The sequence below is a fragment of the Lissotriton vulgaris genome, chromosome 10, assembly GCF_964263255.1.
Source record: "Lissotriton vulgaris chromosome 10, aLisVul1.2, whole genome shotgun sequence".
Lineage (NCBI taxonomy): Eukaryota > Metazoa > Chordata > Amphibia > Caudata > Salamandridae > Lissotriton > Lissotriton vulgaris.
In genome coordinates this window covers 483570696-483589055 of record NC_141698.1, presented here as the reverse complement: position 1 = coordinate 483589055, position 18360 = coordinate 483570696, and the positions used below count along the sequence as shown (strand labels likewise).

Sequence of the window (18360 nt, the reverse complement as noted above, 5' to 3'; positions counted from 1 at the left end):
GACCAGCCACGCCCTCGCCGCCATCCCCCGCTTCCGAAGAGCCACCAGAGGGGGAAGGTCCTTCTCCTACCTGGCCGCCAAGACTTGGAACTCCCTCCCGACCCACCTCCGCCTGACCCAGGACCACCTCGCCTTCAGGAAGCAGCTCAAGACCTGGCTGTTCGAGCAGTAGCGGACCCCCCCCTCCCCTAGCGCCTTGAGACCCTCTGGGTGAGTAGTGCGCTATATAAATGGTTTGATTGATTGATTGATTGATTCTACCGAGACACAAGATGGCGGACTCTCCGGACTGTTTGGAATGTTGACAGACACCCGACAGCCAATCAGCTTTCGCTCGCGCACTCCCTTGGCGCGGGGTGCGCTCCCCTGTACGCGCACCAGTGAGCGCCCGCAGCGCGCCTATAGATGTATATGTGTTTTTGAACTAATTTTCATAAAAAAACACTGGAGCAATTTTCACCAAACATAGCAAAGGCACATCTGCGTACCAGTTCCTACAATTTTGCCAAGTTTGGCGTAATTCCGTTCAGCGGTTCGGGCTGTAGACTTGTCAGACAGTCCTATGGAAATTAACATGGAGAAAACACTTTTTTCCTCAGCCCCCACTTCACGAATCCCCCCGAAACTTTCAGGGAAGCAGCGGAGCGAGACCATTTTAAGGAAAATTACAGGCAGAACCCTCAATCGCCGCCAAAGTTATTCCCAATAGAATGTTAGGAATTTCCTATGGTAGCCAATCCTAACTATAACTACCTACTGGCGACCACCAGTATATATATATATATATATATATATATATATATATATATATATATATATATATATATATATATATATATATATTCACTGAAAAAACCATAGGTTATAGACCATATATAGTTAGGAATTTGCATTTACAAAACCTTATTTTACTCACACAAAACCATTGAAATTCCATATATAGTTAGTTGCACTAACTATATATCGCACACCTGCAATCCACTGCTGATGATGTCACATATTACATCATTCATGACATGGTCAGTGACATCACTGATGACATCACTGATGACATCTCAAATGACATCACTGATGACATCTCAAATGACATCACTGATGACATCACTGATGACATCTCATTTGACATTACTGATCACATCACTGATGATATCATTCATGTGATAATACGATGAACCTCTTCAGACTCTAATATAACCTTAGATACAATCAGTGTAAACAGACACTCACAGACTGTCACTCATCCATGGAGTTACTCACACACCTAGTCAGTCATGCAAAGAATCAATCACACCTCCATTTCCTCAACTATACAGTTATACAAACTTTACTTATTCAAACATATACTAACACATATTTACTCTCTTATACAATCCCTGATACAAGTTCACAATGATCCATACAGCCACTCACACATTCACTGGCTCTTATGCACAGTTATTTATATATGTCAACTCTCACATGTACTGTGTTTTACATATGTACTTACTTTGACATGTAGCACTGAGATATCCATTCACTCACCAATACACTCGTGCACACAGTCAACCGCCCATACAGCTGTTTCCACATGCACTTTTGAAACCATACATCTAGTGAATCAACTGCTCACACATCTATGCACAGAGTCATACACCTCCCAGCCACCACACACACTCAGTCTCCCATACAAATACTTGGGCAACCAATCAATAACCCATATAGTTACTCATATAGCTACTTATCAACACATGCAACAGTTTACAGAACAACAGACATAATGATGCACAAATTAAGACAGTTTAGTCACTAACCCATGCACTCAGTGAGACACATTTAATCACTCACTCATACAGTCAGTCATGCACCTACTAAATCCTTCATCCAGACACTTATACATCCACTCATTCTTCAATGTGTAAGACATATTTTAACTTTACAGAAACATACAGTCACTGGATGTTGTCATCAGTGATGTCATCAGTGATGTCATTTGAGAGGTCATCAGTGATGTCATCAGTGATGTCACTGACCATGTCATGAATGATGTAATATGTGACATCATCAGCAGTGGATTGCGGGTGCGCGATATATAGTTAGTGCAACTAACTATATATGGAATTTCAATGGTTTTGTGTGAGTAAAATAAGGTTTTGTAAATGCGAATTCCTAACTATATATGGTCTATAACCTATGGTTTTTTCAGTGAATTTTCAAGGTTTTGTAAATGCTAATTCCTAACTATATATGGTCTATAACCTATGGTTTTTTCAGTGAATTTTCAAGGTTTTGTAAATGCTAATTCCTAACTATATATGGTCTATAACCTATGGTTTTTTCAGTGAATATATATATATACATACATATATAAACATATATCATCTGTATATCTATATAAATACAAACATAAATGCATGCATACATACACTTATATGCATACAGATGCATGTTATTTAGATAAAAGTTGAAAAAACACTAATAAAAGCAAAGCTAAAAAGCCACCTCATTACAAACAGAATGGCTTTAACTTAAACGAGGGCGAGATCTATTGCATTTTCAATGCTTGTTTACTTTGGTTCCATCAAGAAGGCATTCAGATGTGTCACACATTTGCCATAAATTCTGAATGTTAGCACTCTAGTTGCACATTAGATCACTGTAGTAAAGCTACTGCTCACCAGGGACGTCTGCTGCTGGTATTCAAAGTGCATGTTTCAGTCTGCATGTCAGAATTGTTTTAATGAAATAGAAGAGGATTTGAGAAGTCACTCAAAATGATCCCTAATTTTTCTTTCTGAAGCACTAATCATACTTTCTATGGCAAAATTAACCCCCTCATGTTGTTCCTTTTTAAATTGAGTGTTTTCAGACTTACCACTTCATTCCAATCAAGATGGCTTCTGGTGTGCCATACTTTTGTCATAAGTAAGACTGTTAGCGCTCTAGTTGTTCTTTAGAACACTCTGGGACATTCTGTCATTGGGCTATACTTGGGGTACATCTGGGTGATATTTGGGCTACATTTAGGCTCTTTTGTCTCTGGTTGCCATCTTGGGAGACTGTATGTCAGAATTTTTTAATGAAATTGAAGAGGGTTTGAGAAGTCACTCAAAATGTGCCCTAATTTTTCTTTCTGCAGCACTAATCATAATTCATATGGCAAAATATACCCCTTCATTTTGTTCCTTTTTAAATTAAATGTTTTAAGAGTTACCACTTTATTCCAATCAAGATGGCTTCAGGTGTGCCATACCTTTGTAATAAGTAGGACTGTTAGCGCTCTAGTTGTTCTTTAGAACACTCTGGGACATTCTGTCATTGGGCTATACTTGGGCTACATCTGGGTGATATTTGGGCTACATTTGGGCTCTTTTGTCTCTGGTGGCCATTTTGGGAGACTGCATGTCAGAATTTTTTAATGAAATAGAAGAGGATTTGAAAAGTCACTCAAAATGTGCCCTAATTTTTCTTTCTGCAGCACTAATAATACCTTCTATTGCATAATATACCCCCTCATTTTGTTCCTTTTTAAATTAAATGTTTTAAGAGTTACCACTTTATTCCCATCACGATGGCTCCAGGTGTGCTATACCTTTGTAATAAGTAGGACTGTTAGCGTTCTAGTTGTTCTTTAGAACACTCTGGGACGTTCTGTCATTGGGCTATACTTGGGCTACATCTGGGTGATATTTGGGCTACATTTGGGCTCTTTTGTCTCTGGTGGCCATTTTGGGAGACTGCATGTCAGAATGTTTTAATGAAATAGAAAAGGATTTGAGAAGTCACTCAAAATGTGCCCTAATTTTTCTTTCTGCAGCACTAATAATACCTTCTATTGCATAATATACCCCTTCATTTTGTTCCTTTTTAAATTAAATGTTTTAAGAGTTACCACTTTATTCCCATCACGATGGCTCCAGGTGTGCTATACCTTTGTAATAAGTAGGACTGTTAGCGTTCTAGTTGTTCTTTAGAACACTCTGGGACGTTCTGTCATTGGGCTATACTTGGGCTACATCTGGGTGATATTTGGGCTACATTTGGGCTCTTTTGTCTCTGGTGGCCATTTTGGGAGACTGCATGTCAGAATGTTTTAATGAAATAGAAAAGGATTTGAGAAGTCACTCAAAATGTGCCCTAATTTTTCATTCTGCAGCACTAATCATACTTTCTATGGCAAAATATACCCCCTCATGTTGTTTCTTTTTAAATTAAATGTTTTAAGAGTTACCACTTTATTCCAATCAAGATGGCTTCAGGTGTGCCATACCTTTGTAATAAGTAGGACTGTTAGCGCTCTAGTTGTTCTTTAGAACACTCTGGGAAATTCTGTCATTGGGCTATACTTGGGCTACATCTGGGTGATATTTGGGCTACATTTGGGCTCTTTTGTCTCTGGTGGCCATTTTGGGAGACTGCATGTCAGAATGTTTTAATGAAATAGAAAAGGATTTGAGAAGTCACTCAAAATGTGCCCTAATTTTTCATTCTGCAGCACTAATCATACTTTTTATGGCAAAATATACCCCCTCATGTTGTTTCTTTTTAAATTAAATGTTTTAAGAGTTACCACTTTATTCCAATCAAGATGGCTTCAGGTGTGCCATACCTTTGTAATAAGTAGGACTGTTAGCGCTCTAGTTGTTCTTTAGAACACTCTAGGAGGCTGCAGTAGAACACAAAAGAATCAACTGACAGTCTCTGTCCTTGTTGGATGTACATGTTTTACTGAGAATGTCAGACTTCATTTTCACATGACTGAGAAAGATAATGTGAATTTACAGAAAATATGCTTTCAGTTTAGCTTATAGATCCCCTTCCAAACCACTGTGGGAAAATCATGAGATATTAGTTTTCTTTCAAACAATATTCATGATATCACAGCAGAAGGTTTTTTCACATGGTAAAATCACCTTAGAACCCACCACAATTCCTAAAACGAGTATGGTACCATCAACAAATGATTTATAATGTAACTAAAGTCCTAAAACCCTCTATTAACTACAATGCTTTTTAATGAGGTGCTATCATGTATATTGGTCCCAAGATGGCTGCCAACACTTCTTGGATGAAGTGCTGACAGCCAATCAGATCAGATGTGTGGTTAGGCTCCGCCCAGATATATATCTTTTTTTGAACCTAAATTACTCAAAATCCACTGGAGCACATATATTGAGACCTAGCAAAGGCACATCGGGCTAACAGTCCCTACAATTTTGCCAAGTTTCGTGCAAATCCATTCAGCCGTTCGAGCTAAAAGTGAGGCCAACCGCCCTATGGAAATTAACATGGGAAAAACGCGTTTTGGGACCCCCCTTTTTTCTCGGCCCCACCTTGATGAAACCCCCCCAAATTGTCAGGGGCTGCTCAGAAACAAAATGTTCCATTTTCCTGAAAATTTCAGCCAATTCCGTCCACAAACGCCAAAGTTATTAGACATAGGATTTTTTCTCTATGGGATTTTTGAAAATTCTAACTATATATACCTACTGGCGACTGCCAGTAGGAAGGAAGGAAGGAAGGAAGGAAGGAAGGAAGGAAGGAAGGAAGGAAGGAAGGAAGGAAGGAAGGAAGGAAGGAAGGAAGGAAGGAAGGAAGGAAGGAAGGAAGGAAGGAAGGAAGGAAGGAAGGAAGGAAGGAAGGAAGGATGGATGGATGGATGGATGGATGGATGGATGGATGGATGGATGGATGGATGGATGGATGGATGGATATATATATATATATATATATATATATATATATATTAGAAAACCCCCAAAAAACAGGGATGTTATAGTTAGGCTCCGGGCCATTTATGGCCATTCAGGAGGGGCATTCGCAGGGCCCCCCTCCTTTGTTGTTCAAGGGCTGGCTCCGGGGAGGTGGTGGGCACTGGGGTCATATTTGGCCCAGGAACAGGACCACGCAGCCCTCCTCCCACTTTAAAATGTTATTTTGGCCCCAAGGCACGGGGGTCCGTGAGCCCCATGCACTGTTGAATTAGCTCCGAGGTGGTAGTAGTCTCTGGGGCTTAAAACAGCTCAGGTGGGGCGTCTGTGCAGCTCCCCTTCATTAATTAAATAAAGCCCCGGGTAGGTGGTGGTCCCCGGGCTCAATTTAAGGTTGGGTGTTTGAGAGGCCCCCTCCTAAAATATTAATAAGCCCTGCGGAGGTGGTCGTCCAAGGGGCTCAAAGAGCCTCAGGAGGGTGGTCCCGGGTGCCCCCCCCCCTTTTTTTATAAAATGCCCCCAGGACCTGGCCCACCCAGGGGCTCTTTCAAAACGAGCGTTGGAGCCCATGTTTGCTTTTTTATTTTTATTTTAATTGCTGAAAATGCCAACACTTTGTGGCAAAAATTAAGAAAAAAAGATTATTTAGACCTGTGTCCCTCCAGGACTGGAGCTACGGGCCAGGGTATTCCTACCCTGACCCTTTTTCTTTTTTTCTGTGTTTTTTTTTAGGGGACTCGGGGGAAGCTGAGCCTCAGGATGGCTGCCAACATCGATTACCCACCCCAATCTACTCCACTTCAATGTATCGCACTCTAACTCACTCCACTCTACCCCAGTCCACACCACTACAATCCAGTTTACCTCCATCCACTGCAATCTATCCCACTCCACTCAATTTAACTCAATCAACCTCACCCCACGCCAATCTACACCACTACGCTCAAATCCACCCCACTACGCTCAAATCTACCCCACTACGCTCAAATCTACCCCCACTATGCTCAAATCGACCCCACTACGCTCAAATCTACCCCACTACCCTCAAATCTACCCCCACTACGCTCAAATCTACCCCCACTACGCTCTAATCTACCCCCATTACGCTCAAATCTACCCCACTACGCTCAAATCTATCCGCTCCAATCTACCCCACTCCGCTCCAATCTACCCCACTCCCCTCCAATCTACCCCACTCCCCTCCAATCTACCCCACTCCCCTCCAATCTACCCCACTCCCCTCCAATCTACCCCACTCCCCTCCAATCTACCCAACTCCCCTCCAATCTACACTCCCCTCCAATCTACCCCACTCCCCTCCAATCTACCCCACTCCCCTCCAATCTACCCCATCCCCTCCAATCTACCCCACTCCCCTCCAATCTACCCCACTCCCCTCCAATCTACCCCACTCCCCTCCAATATACCCCACTTCGCTCCAATATACCTCACTATGCTGCAATCTACTCCACTCCAGTGTACATCTATCCAACCCACTCCACTCCAATCTACCTCACCATACTCCAGTCCAATTTACCCCACTCCAAACTACACTGCAATCTATCTAACTCCACTCCACTCTAATCTACCCCACTCCAATCTACCCCACTCTACCCATTATACCCCACTCGATTCAACTCTACTCTAATCTACCACACTCTACTCAACGCTACCAACATATGCACCACTTTACTTCCCTCCAATCTACCTCACTCAACTTCAATCTAACCCACTTCACCCAATCCAACTCACTCCAACCTACTCCAATCTACCTCACCCCATTCCACACACTTCTACCCTTCTCTAATCAACCCACCCAAATATATCCCCACCCACTCAGCCCCAATCTATCTCTCTCCAATCTACCCATCTCTACCCAACTCCAATCCAACCCACTCCATTCCAGTCTACCCCATTCCAATCATGCCTCTTCAATCACCCCACTCTTATCTACCCCACTCCATTGAATCTACCCTACTCTAATTCACCTAATCTATCCCACTCCACTCCAACCACTCCACCCCAATCTATCTCACTCCATTCCAATCCTGGCTCCACTCCACCCCTCTGCATTCCAATCTATCCGACTCCACTCCACCCAATACTAACTCAATTCAATCTAACCACTCCATTCCACCCTATTTACCCCACTACACTCTACTCAATCTACCACACTCCATTCCACTCTTCCTTTGCTACCCCACTCCACTTCACGCCAATCTACCACATGCCACTCAAACCTAACCCACTCCAGTCCAATCCAATCCAAACTCTCCACCCCAATCAAGCCCACTTCAATCTACCATACCCCACTAAATCTTGCTCCAATCTACCTCATCAAATTTGCCCCACCCCAATCTACCTCACTCCAATCTAACCCACCCTAACTCAATCTACCCACTCCAAACTGCCACACACCACTCTAGCCAACTTCACTCCAAACGACACCACTCCCATTTCACTCCAATCTACCCCACTACCCCAATCTACCCCCATTCCATTCAATTCTACCCTACTATAATACATCTAATATAACCCACTTCAACACACTCCACTTCAATCTACCCAACTTTACTCCAGTCTACCCCACTTCACTCCACTATTCCCTAATCCTGCCCACTCCACTCTTTCAAAATCTGCCACACTCCACTCCAATATATCCTAATATTTTCCACTCCACTTTACCCCAATCTACCTCAATCTACCATGCTCCTATCTTCACCACTCAAATCCACCCCACACCACCCCAATCTACCCAGTGAATCTACCCAGCTCGTCTACTCCAATCCAGCCCACTCCAATCTACCTCACTCTACCCACACTCAACTCTACCCCACTCTACCCATACTCCCCTCTACGCTAATCTACCTCATATCATTCCACTTCATGCCCCTAACTTTTATCCATGCTGAACAGCAGATACACAGGTCTACATAGTGGCTAAAACACATTGCCAAAGCCAATAGCTCTTGCATAGGGGGGGGGGGGGGGGGGGGCTATAATCCTTTTTATTTTTCCCCCTAAAATTATACTTGCCTCCCTTTACTTCTACATCCTCAAAATCTAAAAATTACCTTTACCTCTACCGACTCTTAAACCCTGCCACCAATACCTAATTTTACCTCTATCGTCCTAAACCCTAAAATCACCTTTACCTTCCTGTACTCCGACCCACCCCTAAACCCTAAAATTACCCTTGCCTCTACCCATCCCAAACCCCAAAATCACCCTTACCTCCGTGTTCCTCTACCCATCCCTTAACCCTAAAATCACTCTTACTTTCTTTTTATCTCTACCTGTATGTTAAACCATATTTTGATAGCATGAAAATCATGTTATTGAAATAAACAAAATACCTGCATGGTAAAGGATGCGTGGTGAAAGTAAAAGCCAATACTTTGCACTTACCTGAGTAGTTAAGGTCATGTGTGGTAAAGACTACGTTGTAAAGCTGAACATCGTAGTCCCGATAGATGGAAAATGGCCCCCACTACCTGGACCCTGAGGCCGCAGCCAGTCCGGCACTATTTATAGCTATACATCAGCTCTAGTGCTAAACAAATACTATGTTTTGACATTCTTTCTAGGTTAATGTATTTGGATTGCACTACTCAAGGGTCTTATTTAAGGTATAAATTAGTCCATGAGTTTTTACAACTTTTGAATCTGAATCTCAGACCTGACCCACTTCAGGAGATTAAAGCAAAGGCCATTATTTATTCTTGAAATGTTTCCAGTAGAGTTGGATTTAGTCTCCAAAAGATGCTAAATTACTGCTTCACAAAGGGACAGGGACAGACACATTACTACATCTCCCATAATCCAGTTTTCAGAATCAGACCAGGGACTGTTATACTATGATTTGGTAGACGACATGAAGAAGGGGTGAAAAATATATATTAAGGGCTCATTCTCCCTCACCATGAGATTAGCTTGCTGAGTAACTGTAACAATATGATCATCATATGTAAAGGGACAAGGAGATTATAGTCATGGGACATTATGACTTTACATGGCAAGAAAGGGAAAGTATAACTAAAACAATAACAGTAGTGTAGGTGTTCAGAGACAACAACACAGCTTCTGATATAACCTACCCATACAACTAGTAAGAAAGTAATTGCGAAAAGGCAGGGGCCCATCATGTTCCAGATTCCTCTTCGATCCAACTGCATAGACATAGCAATGAGCAAAGTGCCAAGGATAAACAATATCTGTGGGGAAAGAGAAAGAATAGCAGTTAAGAAGAATGTGCAAATAAACTGAGCTGTGGAGAGTATTTACTCATTAGCCGCAAGGATAGAGACACAAAAAAGAATGAGCAGGTTGAACAAGCATTACCAAATGCAAAAGGTCTGACCTAAGCAGCCTGCTATATTTGTTTTCAGCAAAAAAAAATAAGATAACAGACCTTAACAGTGCACAAGTAATAAAAAAAGTTAATAAAAAGTGGAAATATTTGCACACAAAAAAAAAAATCACACCACAAAAATGATCCATAGCAAAATAAACTTTAACAAATAAATTAAAATGAAAGCAGAGACTGGCCTACCAGCCTGCCACTGAAATGGAATACTTTCTAGGAGAATGTCCACAGATGCACAAACGAAATGCTGTCTCTTATAGTGAAGACAGCCAATGGCTAAAGTAGGCTGGACCACTGCACCATGCAGGAGGCTGTGGTGGGTCAACGCAAAATGCGAATGATACTTGAAGAGACCAATGACTGACTAAAAGTGCCTCCATGTCTGTATGTATTTTTAGCATGATTTTTTTTAAACAAAAGAGGAGGCTGGCAAAACTCCTAAAGCAGTCTATTGGACAGATCTAAACATAGAAACCCAGGCACAGAATGCATGCAGAATTTAAAAACGATAATGACAGCTGTGACATACTCAAAAAATAGGTGAAGTGACGCACCCCATACCACCTACATACAGCTCATGATCACTCTACCAGAATTGTTTGTAGAATTTATAGCTCACTCACATATTTCAAGATATCCTTTACTCTAGACATGCACAGCAAAGTCACCCAAATGGAGACGACAGAGCCCAGGAAATCACAATACTGCAAAGTGTCATAGTCCATAATGCACATTACTGCAATCCCTGGCTGGTCACAGGCATGATAGAACTGTAAAGAAAGAAGACAAAAACATTGGCAGACCAAGCAATATCCAAATATCCAGCTGCTTTTAGTAATACATGCATGTAAACAAAAAAAAGAAGCAAGGCCTAGGGGTCTAGCTCTGTATACACATACATACATACATTCAAGCATACAAACGTTTTCTTCCTTAGTCCATGTGGACATGGAACAGGTGCAAAGGCACTGCTGACACGTTTCACCCTGCATCTTCTACTGGACTACAAACCCAATTCATACCCATTTATATCAATATGATCAGCCCTTCCTTTCTTTTAGTGATGTAAAGCTAGACCATACACTATCACTGTGGTACATGGTTAAATCGGGCCTCCATTTTTATTCTTCTGTATTAATGTCATTATTTGTCAACAAATATTTGCGTAATTTATTACCACCAACCATCTCTTTTAGTTCTACAATTACATCATCCTATTGTAATCAAAACATTAAAGTGACAGTGCATTCAAATATATCGATAATACTTTCCTAAAGAAAATGCTTTTGCAATATGCAAGAACTGCAGTCGAATGGTAGGTTGTGTTGTTGCTTCGTGGACTTCCGTGCGGCTTTTCATTTGGTGGACCGTGGGAAGTTGTGAGAGACACTGAATGGTTATGATATCCCTAGAGATCTGTTGAGCCTAATACACCTCTTGCACTCTGCAAACTGGGCACGGATTATTTTAGACACAGATGGGAGTATCTCTAGAAAAATTCAAATTGGAAATGGGCTGAGACAAGGGTGTGTCTTGGTCCCCCAACTTTTTTCACTTTTGATAGCAGACTTACCCTCAATTTTAGATGGAGCAAGGGGGGCAAGTCCTAAGATAAATGGGAAACATATAGCATGTCTGCTATACGCTGACTATTTGGTGATTTTCGACCAAACAGAGATCGGGTTACAGAGAAAGTTGAATAATTTTTATGAGTACTGTAGCTATAACAAGTTAGTAGTAAACATGGATAAAACAAAGATTATGTTTTGGGCGAAGGGAAATAAGGTATAGCTGGTTTTTAGGTTCGGTGAAGCTGGAAACAGTAGACGAATATAGGTATCTGGGCATGTGGTTTCAGAAAAATCTGAAATGGACCACCCACCTTGACGCATTAAAAATAAGGTCAGCTGCCTCGATAAACGGCCTAAAGAAATTTAACGGAATCTACGGAGAAAAATCTGAAAGGCCGGTTTTAAAGGCATATTTAGCCATGGTCCCTCCGCAATGCTTATATGGGGCCGAGTGATTGTTTTTGGGCGGTAAACATAGTTGGGACACCGAGGAGGGAAATGTTTTGAAAAATCTATTTTCACTTCCTAAATGCTCAATGGTGCAAGCGGTTAGATTAGAAACAGGTATAACCTCATGGAAGGTAACAGTTTGTATGGCCTTAGTTAGATTCTGGCAGCGCCTGGGATTTGAAGATCATAAAGTCTCGCAATGGTGTAGGAGGGAAGCCATGAGTGACCGACCGGTATTTGGTTTCTGACATGTAGGGGGCCCTAATTTTGACGATTCTGTAAATTTACTGATTCAGTAAATTTACCGATTTGGTAAAATACCGAATCAGTAAATTTACCGAATTGGTAAATCTGGATGTAGGTGGCACTGAAAACAGTGCCACAGGCCCTTTAGAATTCGTTATTTACCATCAAATACCATTTGATGATAAATAACGAATTCCTGTGTACATTCACATCTGTGCATGTACACCTGTGCCATGTGGCACACATACATGCCCCCTCAATTGTTAGATATGATCCAGGCGCTACATACAGACACATGGTGTCAAGTTCTCCAAGGAGGAGATAGAGGATTGTCTAAGATCATTCCCTCAATTAATGGCCTTAAGCAGGGTTGCCTCCTTGCTCCACTGCTTTTCTCTCTGTATATTGCAGATCTACCCACCTCACTCTCCTCTTGCGACGGTATAGCTCCAGTCTTGGGTGGAAAACACATCTCATATCTGCTATATGCAGATGATATTTTAATAATGGATCTCATGCCTAAAGGTCTTGCCAAACGCCTCCATGCTTTACATTTGTATGCAGAAACCCACTATCTAAAAATCAATGCAGCAAAGAGTAAAATAATGTGTATTTCAGGCCGGAAAAAACATAAGTTTGAGAACTTTGTCTGGTCCGTGGGAGGCGACAAACTTGAGGTAGTAAAGAGTTATGTGTTCTTAGGAAAAGTAATTTCAGACTCTTTAAGTGATAAACCCCATATCGACAACAATGCCCAGAAGGCCCTATCCCAAGGGAAAAGCTTAAGTGCACTGTATTCGGCAATGGGAAGAAGGCATTTTTCTTATTTATTGGAGGTCTTCAGGGCAAAAATTCCTTCTACCCTCCTATATGGATTGGAATTGGTCGACCTAAGACATTGGGATTTTTTAAATGTGGTCGAAGGGCCGCTTGCAGACTTGAGTTCGGCTTGCGCAGCAGTTGGGTGCAGGGCCTGGCAGCGGTAATACGTTGGGTTGCAAGCTTAGCCAGAAGAGAAGCGGGGACTATGAGAATTCTCTTAAAGGCGGAATTATTGGGAAGTTTAAGAGAATATTCCTTAATCGTTAAAAACTTTAGAAAGGCTGTATCCCTTCTGCAGCTGGAGGAGGATATCCTCTTTTCCTTATCCGCACCACAGCTAAAGTCTGTCTTAAAAGAGGCCTCCTGGGACCTTAGCTACAGATTGGACTGTGCCTCGATTCTTGCTAAGAAAGGTGTTAATCCCCTTACTGACTCATTTGCAAGAAAATTTGTGCAACCCTATGTCACTTGGAATTTGCCCCATAGCGTTCGGAGATTCTGGTTGCTCTTGAGGCAGGACTTGCTACCTCTAAATAACCTCTTGTTTAAATGGTATGGAGTCCCTGCAATTTGTGACCTTTGTCATTTGTCTACCCAAGATCGAATGCATGTACTTTTTATATGTCCAGTACTGCGTCCTTTTCGCCGTAAATGGTTAAGGCAAATATGTTTGCAAATGGGTATTTTAAATGCTAATTCTTTTATGTTTGCCCTAAATAACCCTCCAAATGACAGATTATGTTTTAACATTTTTTACTTTTTTAAATGCTTTTTAGCTATTTTTTGAAGGCTTGCTTATGTAGTATGTATCTACGAATTGTCTTGTATTGCGGTAACTGTTGTAAATTGTCTTTTATTTTGGTAATGAATGGAGTTTTGTATTGTGTGTTTCTCTTATGTGGACCTCCACGAAGTTCCAAAACATAATAAAGATTGAATTGAATTGAATTGAATTGACATACATGCCCTAAGGGCATGTATGTGTGTCACATGTCACACAAGCCTGAATCAGGGGTGCAACAGGGTGTCAAAGTGACACCCTGTCCCCCTTGTCAATTCGGTAATTTTACCGAATCGGTATTTACCGATTCGGTAATTGCCATTGGTTCCTATGGGCCTCAAGGCCCATAGGAATCAATGGCAATTACCGAATCGGTAAATACCGATTCGGTAATTACCGAATATTACCGATTCGTTAAATTATTCAGTAAAAATACCTACATAACATTTACCGATTTGTAAATACCGAATCCGTAAAATTCGGTATTTATGAATCGGTAAATGCCATTTACCTACATCTGGCCCATAGATCCTTAACACAGTAGCTAGGACAATCAGTGTTACTGGACATCTCCTGTAAGTCCTTCCTACTAGAGTGTGGTTTAGCGTGAATAACTGAGTGATAGTATTTAATGAATAATGCCCTACATTCCTGCTCTTGGCCCATCAGGCCAAACTCAAGGCATAACAAGGATCGATGGGTGTCGTTTGTAAGTAGAACTTTTGTCTGTATGCAGCACACTGTAGGTTATCAAACACTGATGAAAGCTTCCCTGGGTAAGCTTGATGACCATTTGAAATTGTCTGTAGAAACTTTGCTTCTTCTTTGCTCTTCTACGGTTCTTATAATGGGTTCTGCTCATGGGATGTTTCATTTGCACAATGCAAATGTTACAGTTGCAGATTTTTCCGAGATGTACTTTAGGTGTAAGTCTTTGTTTTACGCTATTCGTAAGCCTTACGCCCAAATAATATTTCTGTGAGCCTGCAATTTTTAGGTCACCAAGACTCCAGTGCAGCTTAGGTTTGTTCTTGTACCACCCAAAGACCATCACCTTTGTTTTGTCAATATTGGCCACATACTTTTTATTCAGGTAGTAATTATTTACTCATCCAGTGCACACTGCATGCCGTTTTTAGTGTGGTCAAGAATGACGAAGTGATTTGCATATTAGGCAATCGCCAACATGTATAATCTAATGCTAGGTGGAATTGTGTTGACCTTTGAGAGTGTCCTGCCAATATCAGCTGTGTAAGAGGTTAAACAACATAGGGGCAAAATCAGAGGCTTGTTGTAGGCCCTGGTTGGGCTGTATTTGACTTGTGTTTGTTTTTCCTAAATTAATACAGACCCACATGTCAGAGTAACGAGAAAAGATTGCCTTGAGTAAGGTGCTTGGATTACCCCAATTGCAAGCTTATCAGAGGGTTTACTTTCATATACCCTATTGAGGGTTGCAGAATAATCTACAAACCATGCACATGTGGGCTGGCATGCAGAGAAGAGCAGTGTACTTTATAAAACAAGGTGACTATGCTGTCTATGATGGATGATTTTTTCCTAAATCCAGTTTGGTGAATAAAGATTTAGGGGCCGATTTTAATAGCAGTGCAGGGGCGAGCCCGACGCCATCGTACCTCGATTCCCCAACTGCCAAATTGGGATGGCGGGGGAATCGGACCGCGACCATGGCGGTTGCAAAGACCGCCCGCCATGGATCCGCCACAGGCAATCGGAACGATTGCCTGGCGGAGTGGTCTGCATCTGTAAAAGGGTGGCGGTGCCTAGAAGGCACCGTCCGCCACATTACAATGCTGGCTGGGAGGGATTGGTTTTGGTGGCCCGTTGAGGGCCCCCCTTGTGTTGGGGGAGGTGATTGTGCACTGGTGGGGGCACCCATGGTACCCCCCTGTATTTCCCTACACCAAGTGGCAGGCACTACGTGGTGCCTGCCACGTAGTGCATGAAAATGCACGGCATGTCAATTTAACATTGTGGCGGGTGCTGCTGCCAGCAGCACCCTCTGCAATGTTAAAGTGCCTGGATGCAATCACCATGGTGGTGGTCGCATTCTAATGTGGGGTGAGGGCCCGCCGCTTTACATGCAGGCGGTCCCAATCCCCGCTACGATGGTGGGCGGACTCAAGTCCGCCTGCCATCGTAATCGGCCCCTTAGGGTTCTTTCCTGAAGCCAAATCCTCTAATTCATGTAATATAACTTTTGAATAATCTTTTGTCTCACTTTTACTAATGCGATTAGGCAATTGTTTGCCGGATCTGTGTTGCTGCCCCTTTTGAAAATTGGGTGTAAAATGGACCCTCTCCAGAATTGTGGCACTTGGGCGATTTGTTTACACTCCTGGATTATCTGGACAACACACTGTGTCAGCTCTGAATAGAAACCCTGGTAAACCATTGGGACAAGGTGACCCATTTTCTCCGACAGACTTGAAGACTATGCAAACATCGGCTTTGTTGAGTGGGATAATTCAATTTTTGTGGCTCTGGATTTTCGAGATCAAACCCATGTTATCATAGATACTAGTGCCCTGTATGCTTGTATCAATGCAGAGACCACAGATGTGCTCAATCCACTTTGCTGTGGGGACACCATTCCCTTTGATGCAGGATTAGTTACTAATGGAGTTGACATATTGCAGGATTTAGTATGGATGTTATGGCCTAGCAAGGTGTAAACATGTTGCCATTCAGATAACCGTTGTAAGGCTTTTGTTGACCAAAGTAAAAGGCGTTAAGATATTTTTGTACTTCTTAAGTGCTGTTGGGCTGCCGCGTTAGTCTTGTTTGTCCTTGTTATAAGATCGGAGAGTGCATCTACTCACTATTTGGGATTGCTGTTCTATATACCTTAGCTGTTATGTAAATTGTTTGATATTATGGTCACATTCTCTGACCCTCTCAAGTCAATGTGGACAGATAAATGCTCTTCAGTCAATTTTTCAAGTTCTGCTGGGCAACCAAAGCAATGTCAATTACTTGACACTAAGAAAGTCAGTTGAGCTCCCTTCAAGACTGCATGACTAAAAAGCGAATGCACCCAATCATCACGGTAGCACCCCACATAGAAGAGTATATGCGAAAGGTGTCATGCATCTCCTTAAAAGAGTCCTTGGTAAGGCGAAGAAGAAAAAACACGAAGGGTAAACACCTCTTTGGCAATGATATACATCTTGATGACGATTAACCCGTTGGCTGCGTCGAACGTTCAGCTCCAGTGCTGAACGTTCGAAAAAAGGGTGGGACAGCATCGGCCAACGGACGTGCGAAGCAATACCAAGGTAGTGCACGCGACGACCGTTGGCTGACGGCAGCAGCCAACGGGTTAATACTGTAGAGATTAGCAAGACAACAAATACCGGACACCAGGAAACAGAAACGAGCCAGGTAAGAATATACAGGAGTAGAATCCAGTAGAAAGTTCCAATTACAAGAGAAAAGATTCACAGACAAAAATAGTAAACGGAGGGAGGACAACAGCGATAAAAAATATGGAAACTAATGTGTTGTGATGCTTGGGAACACCTTTTTATAGATGCATTGACAGGAACTGACATGGCAGGGAAATGTCTACCTCATCTTAGATTGGGAACCTCAGGTAACATCCTATTGACAAAGCACCATCTTGGAAAGGGCCCATTACAGGTCTGTCCATGTCCCTTTTCTGAAAATTATGTAGTGTGCTTTAAAAAATAAAACAAAAAAGAAATCATGTTTGACATCTTTTGCTCAGAGATGCATTCTGCATACAGCCACCACCATTCATTGATGGTACTCCAGGCTCCTGTGGCGACAAGTGCTTATTTGTGCACGGAGTCTCAGAATATGCTGCTCAACAATGTGAATTAGGCTTCTTCCTTTCTACCCACATACAGCCTCCAGTAAGCTATCGGCACACAGATAACAAGCAATCGCATGCTTAGAAATGCAATTAACACTCTCTCCAACACAACTGGTTGCACTAAACTATTATCTTCTTCTGAGAGATGACAGAAGAGATCCACATATATGCATTTGGGACACTTCTTGTGATTGGGAAGAGTGGCCTTTGTCAAGTTGACAGTTCTATCTAAAATTCTATGCCTTTTCCAGACAAGCCCTCTACCGGCCTCCACACAAGCTAATTAATCACTTTAGATGTATCTCAACAACTTTAAAAGGGAAGGTTAGGAACCAAAAGTCATCTGCAAGCATATACTTGTAGTGGCCCATGGATCAGGACAGAGTAGCTCTCACCAACCTACTCCGTTACTATCAAGCAGCTCACTTGCAGGACCTGGTGGAATGGGGTAAGGATGAGACACCAAAACAGTAGTGTTTTATTGACAGATAAAGTAATCTATGAAGCCTATAATTGCAAGGTCAGCCCTTTGGTCAGTTCAATGAATACACAAATCCCACAGAAACAGGGGGCTTTAA

The 18360-nt window shown here is 42.1% G+C and overlaps 1 protein-coding gene across 1 annotated transcript in view; it reads right to left on the bottom strand.

The window, feature by feature from the left end:
- The window catches only part of PGAP6 (post-GPI attachment to proteins 6), a 654474-nt gene that overhangs the window by 129587 nt on the left and 506527 nt on the right, over positions 1-18360 (bottom strand). The window contains exons 11-12 of the mRNA XM_086941336.1: positions 10677-10823; positions 9785-9901 (exon numbers count right to left, since the gene is read on the bottom strand). Of these exons, the coding sequence (XP_086797462.1) occupies positions 9785-9901; positions 10677-10823 (264 nt within the window). The remainder of the gene's footprint in view (positions 1-9784; positions 9902-10676; positions 10824-18360) is intronic.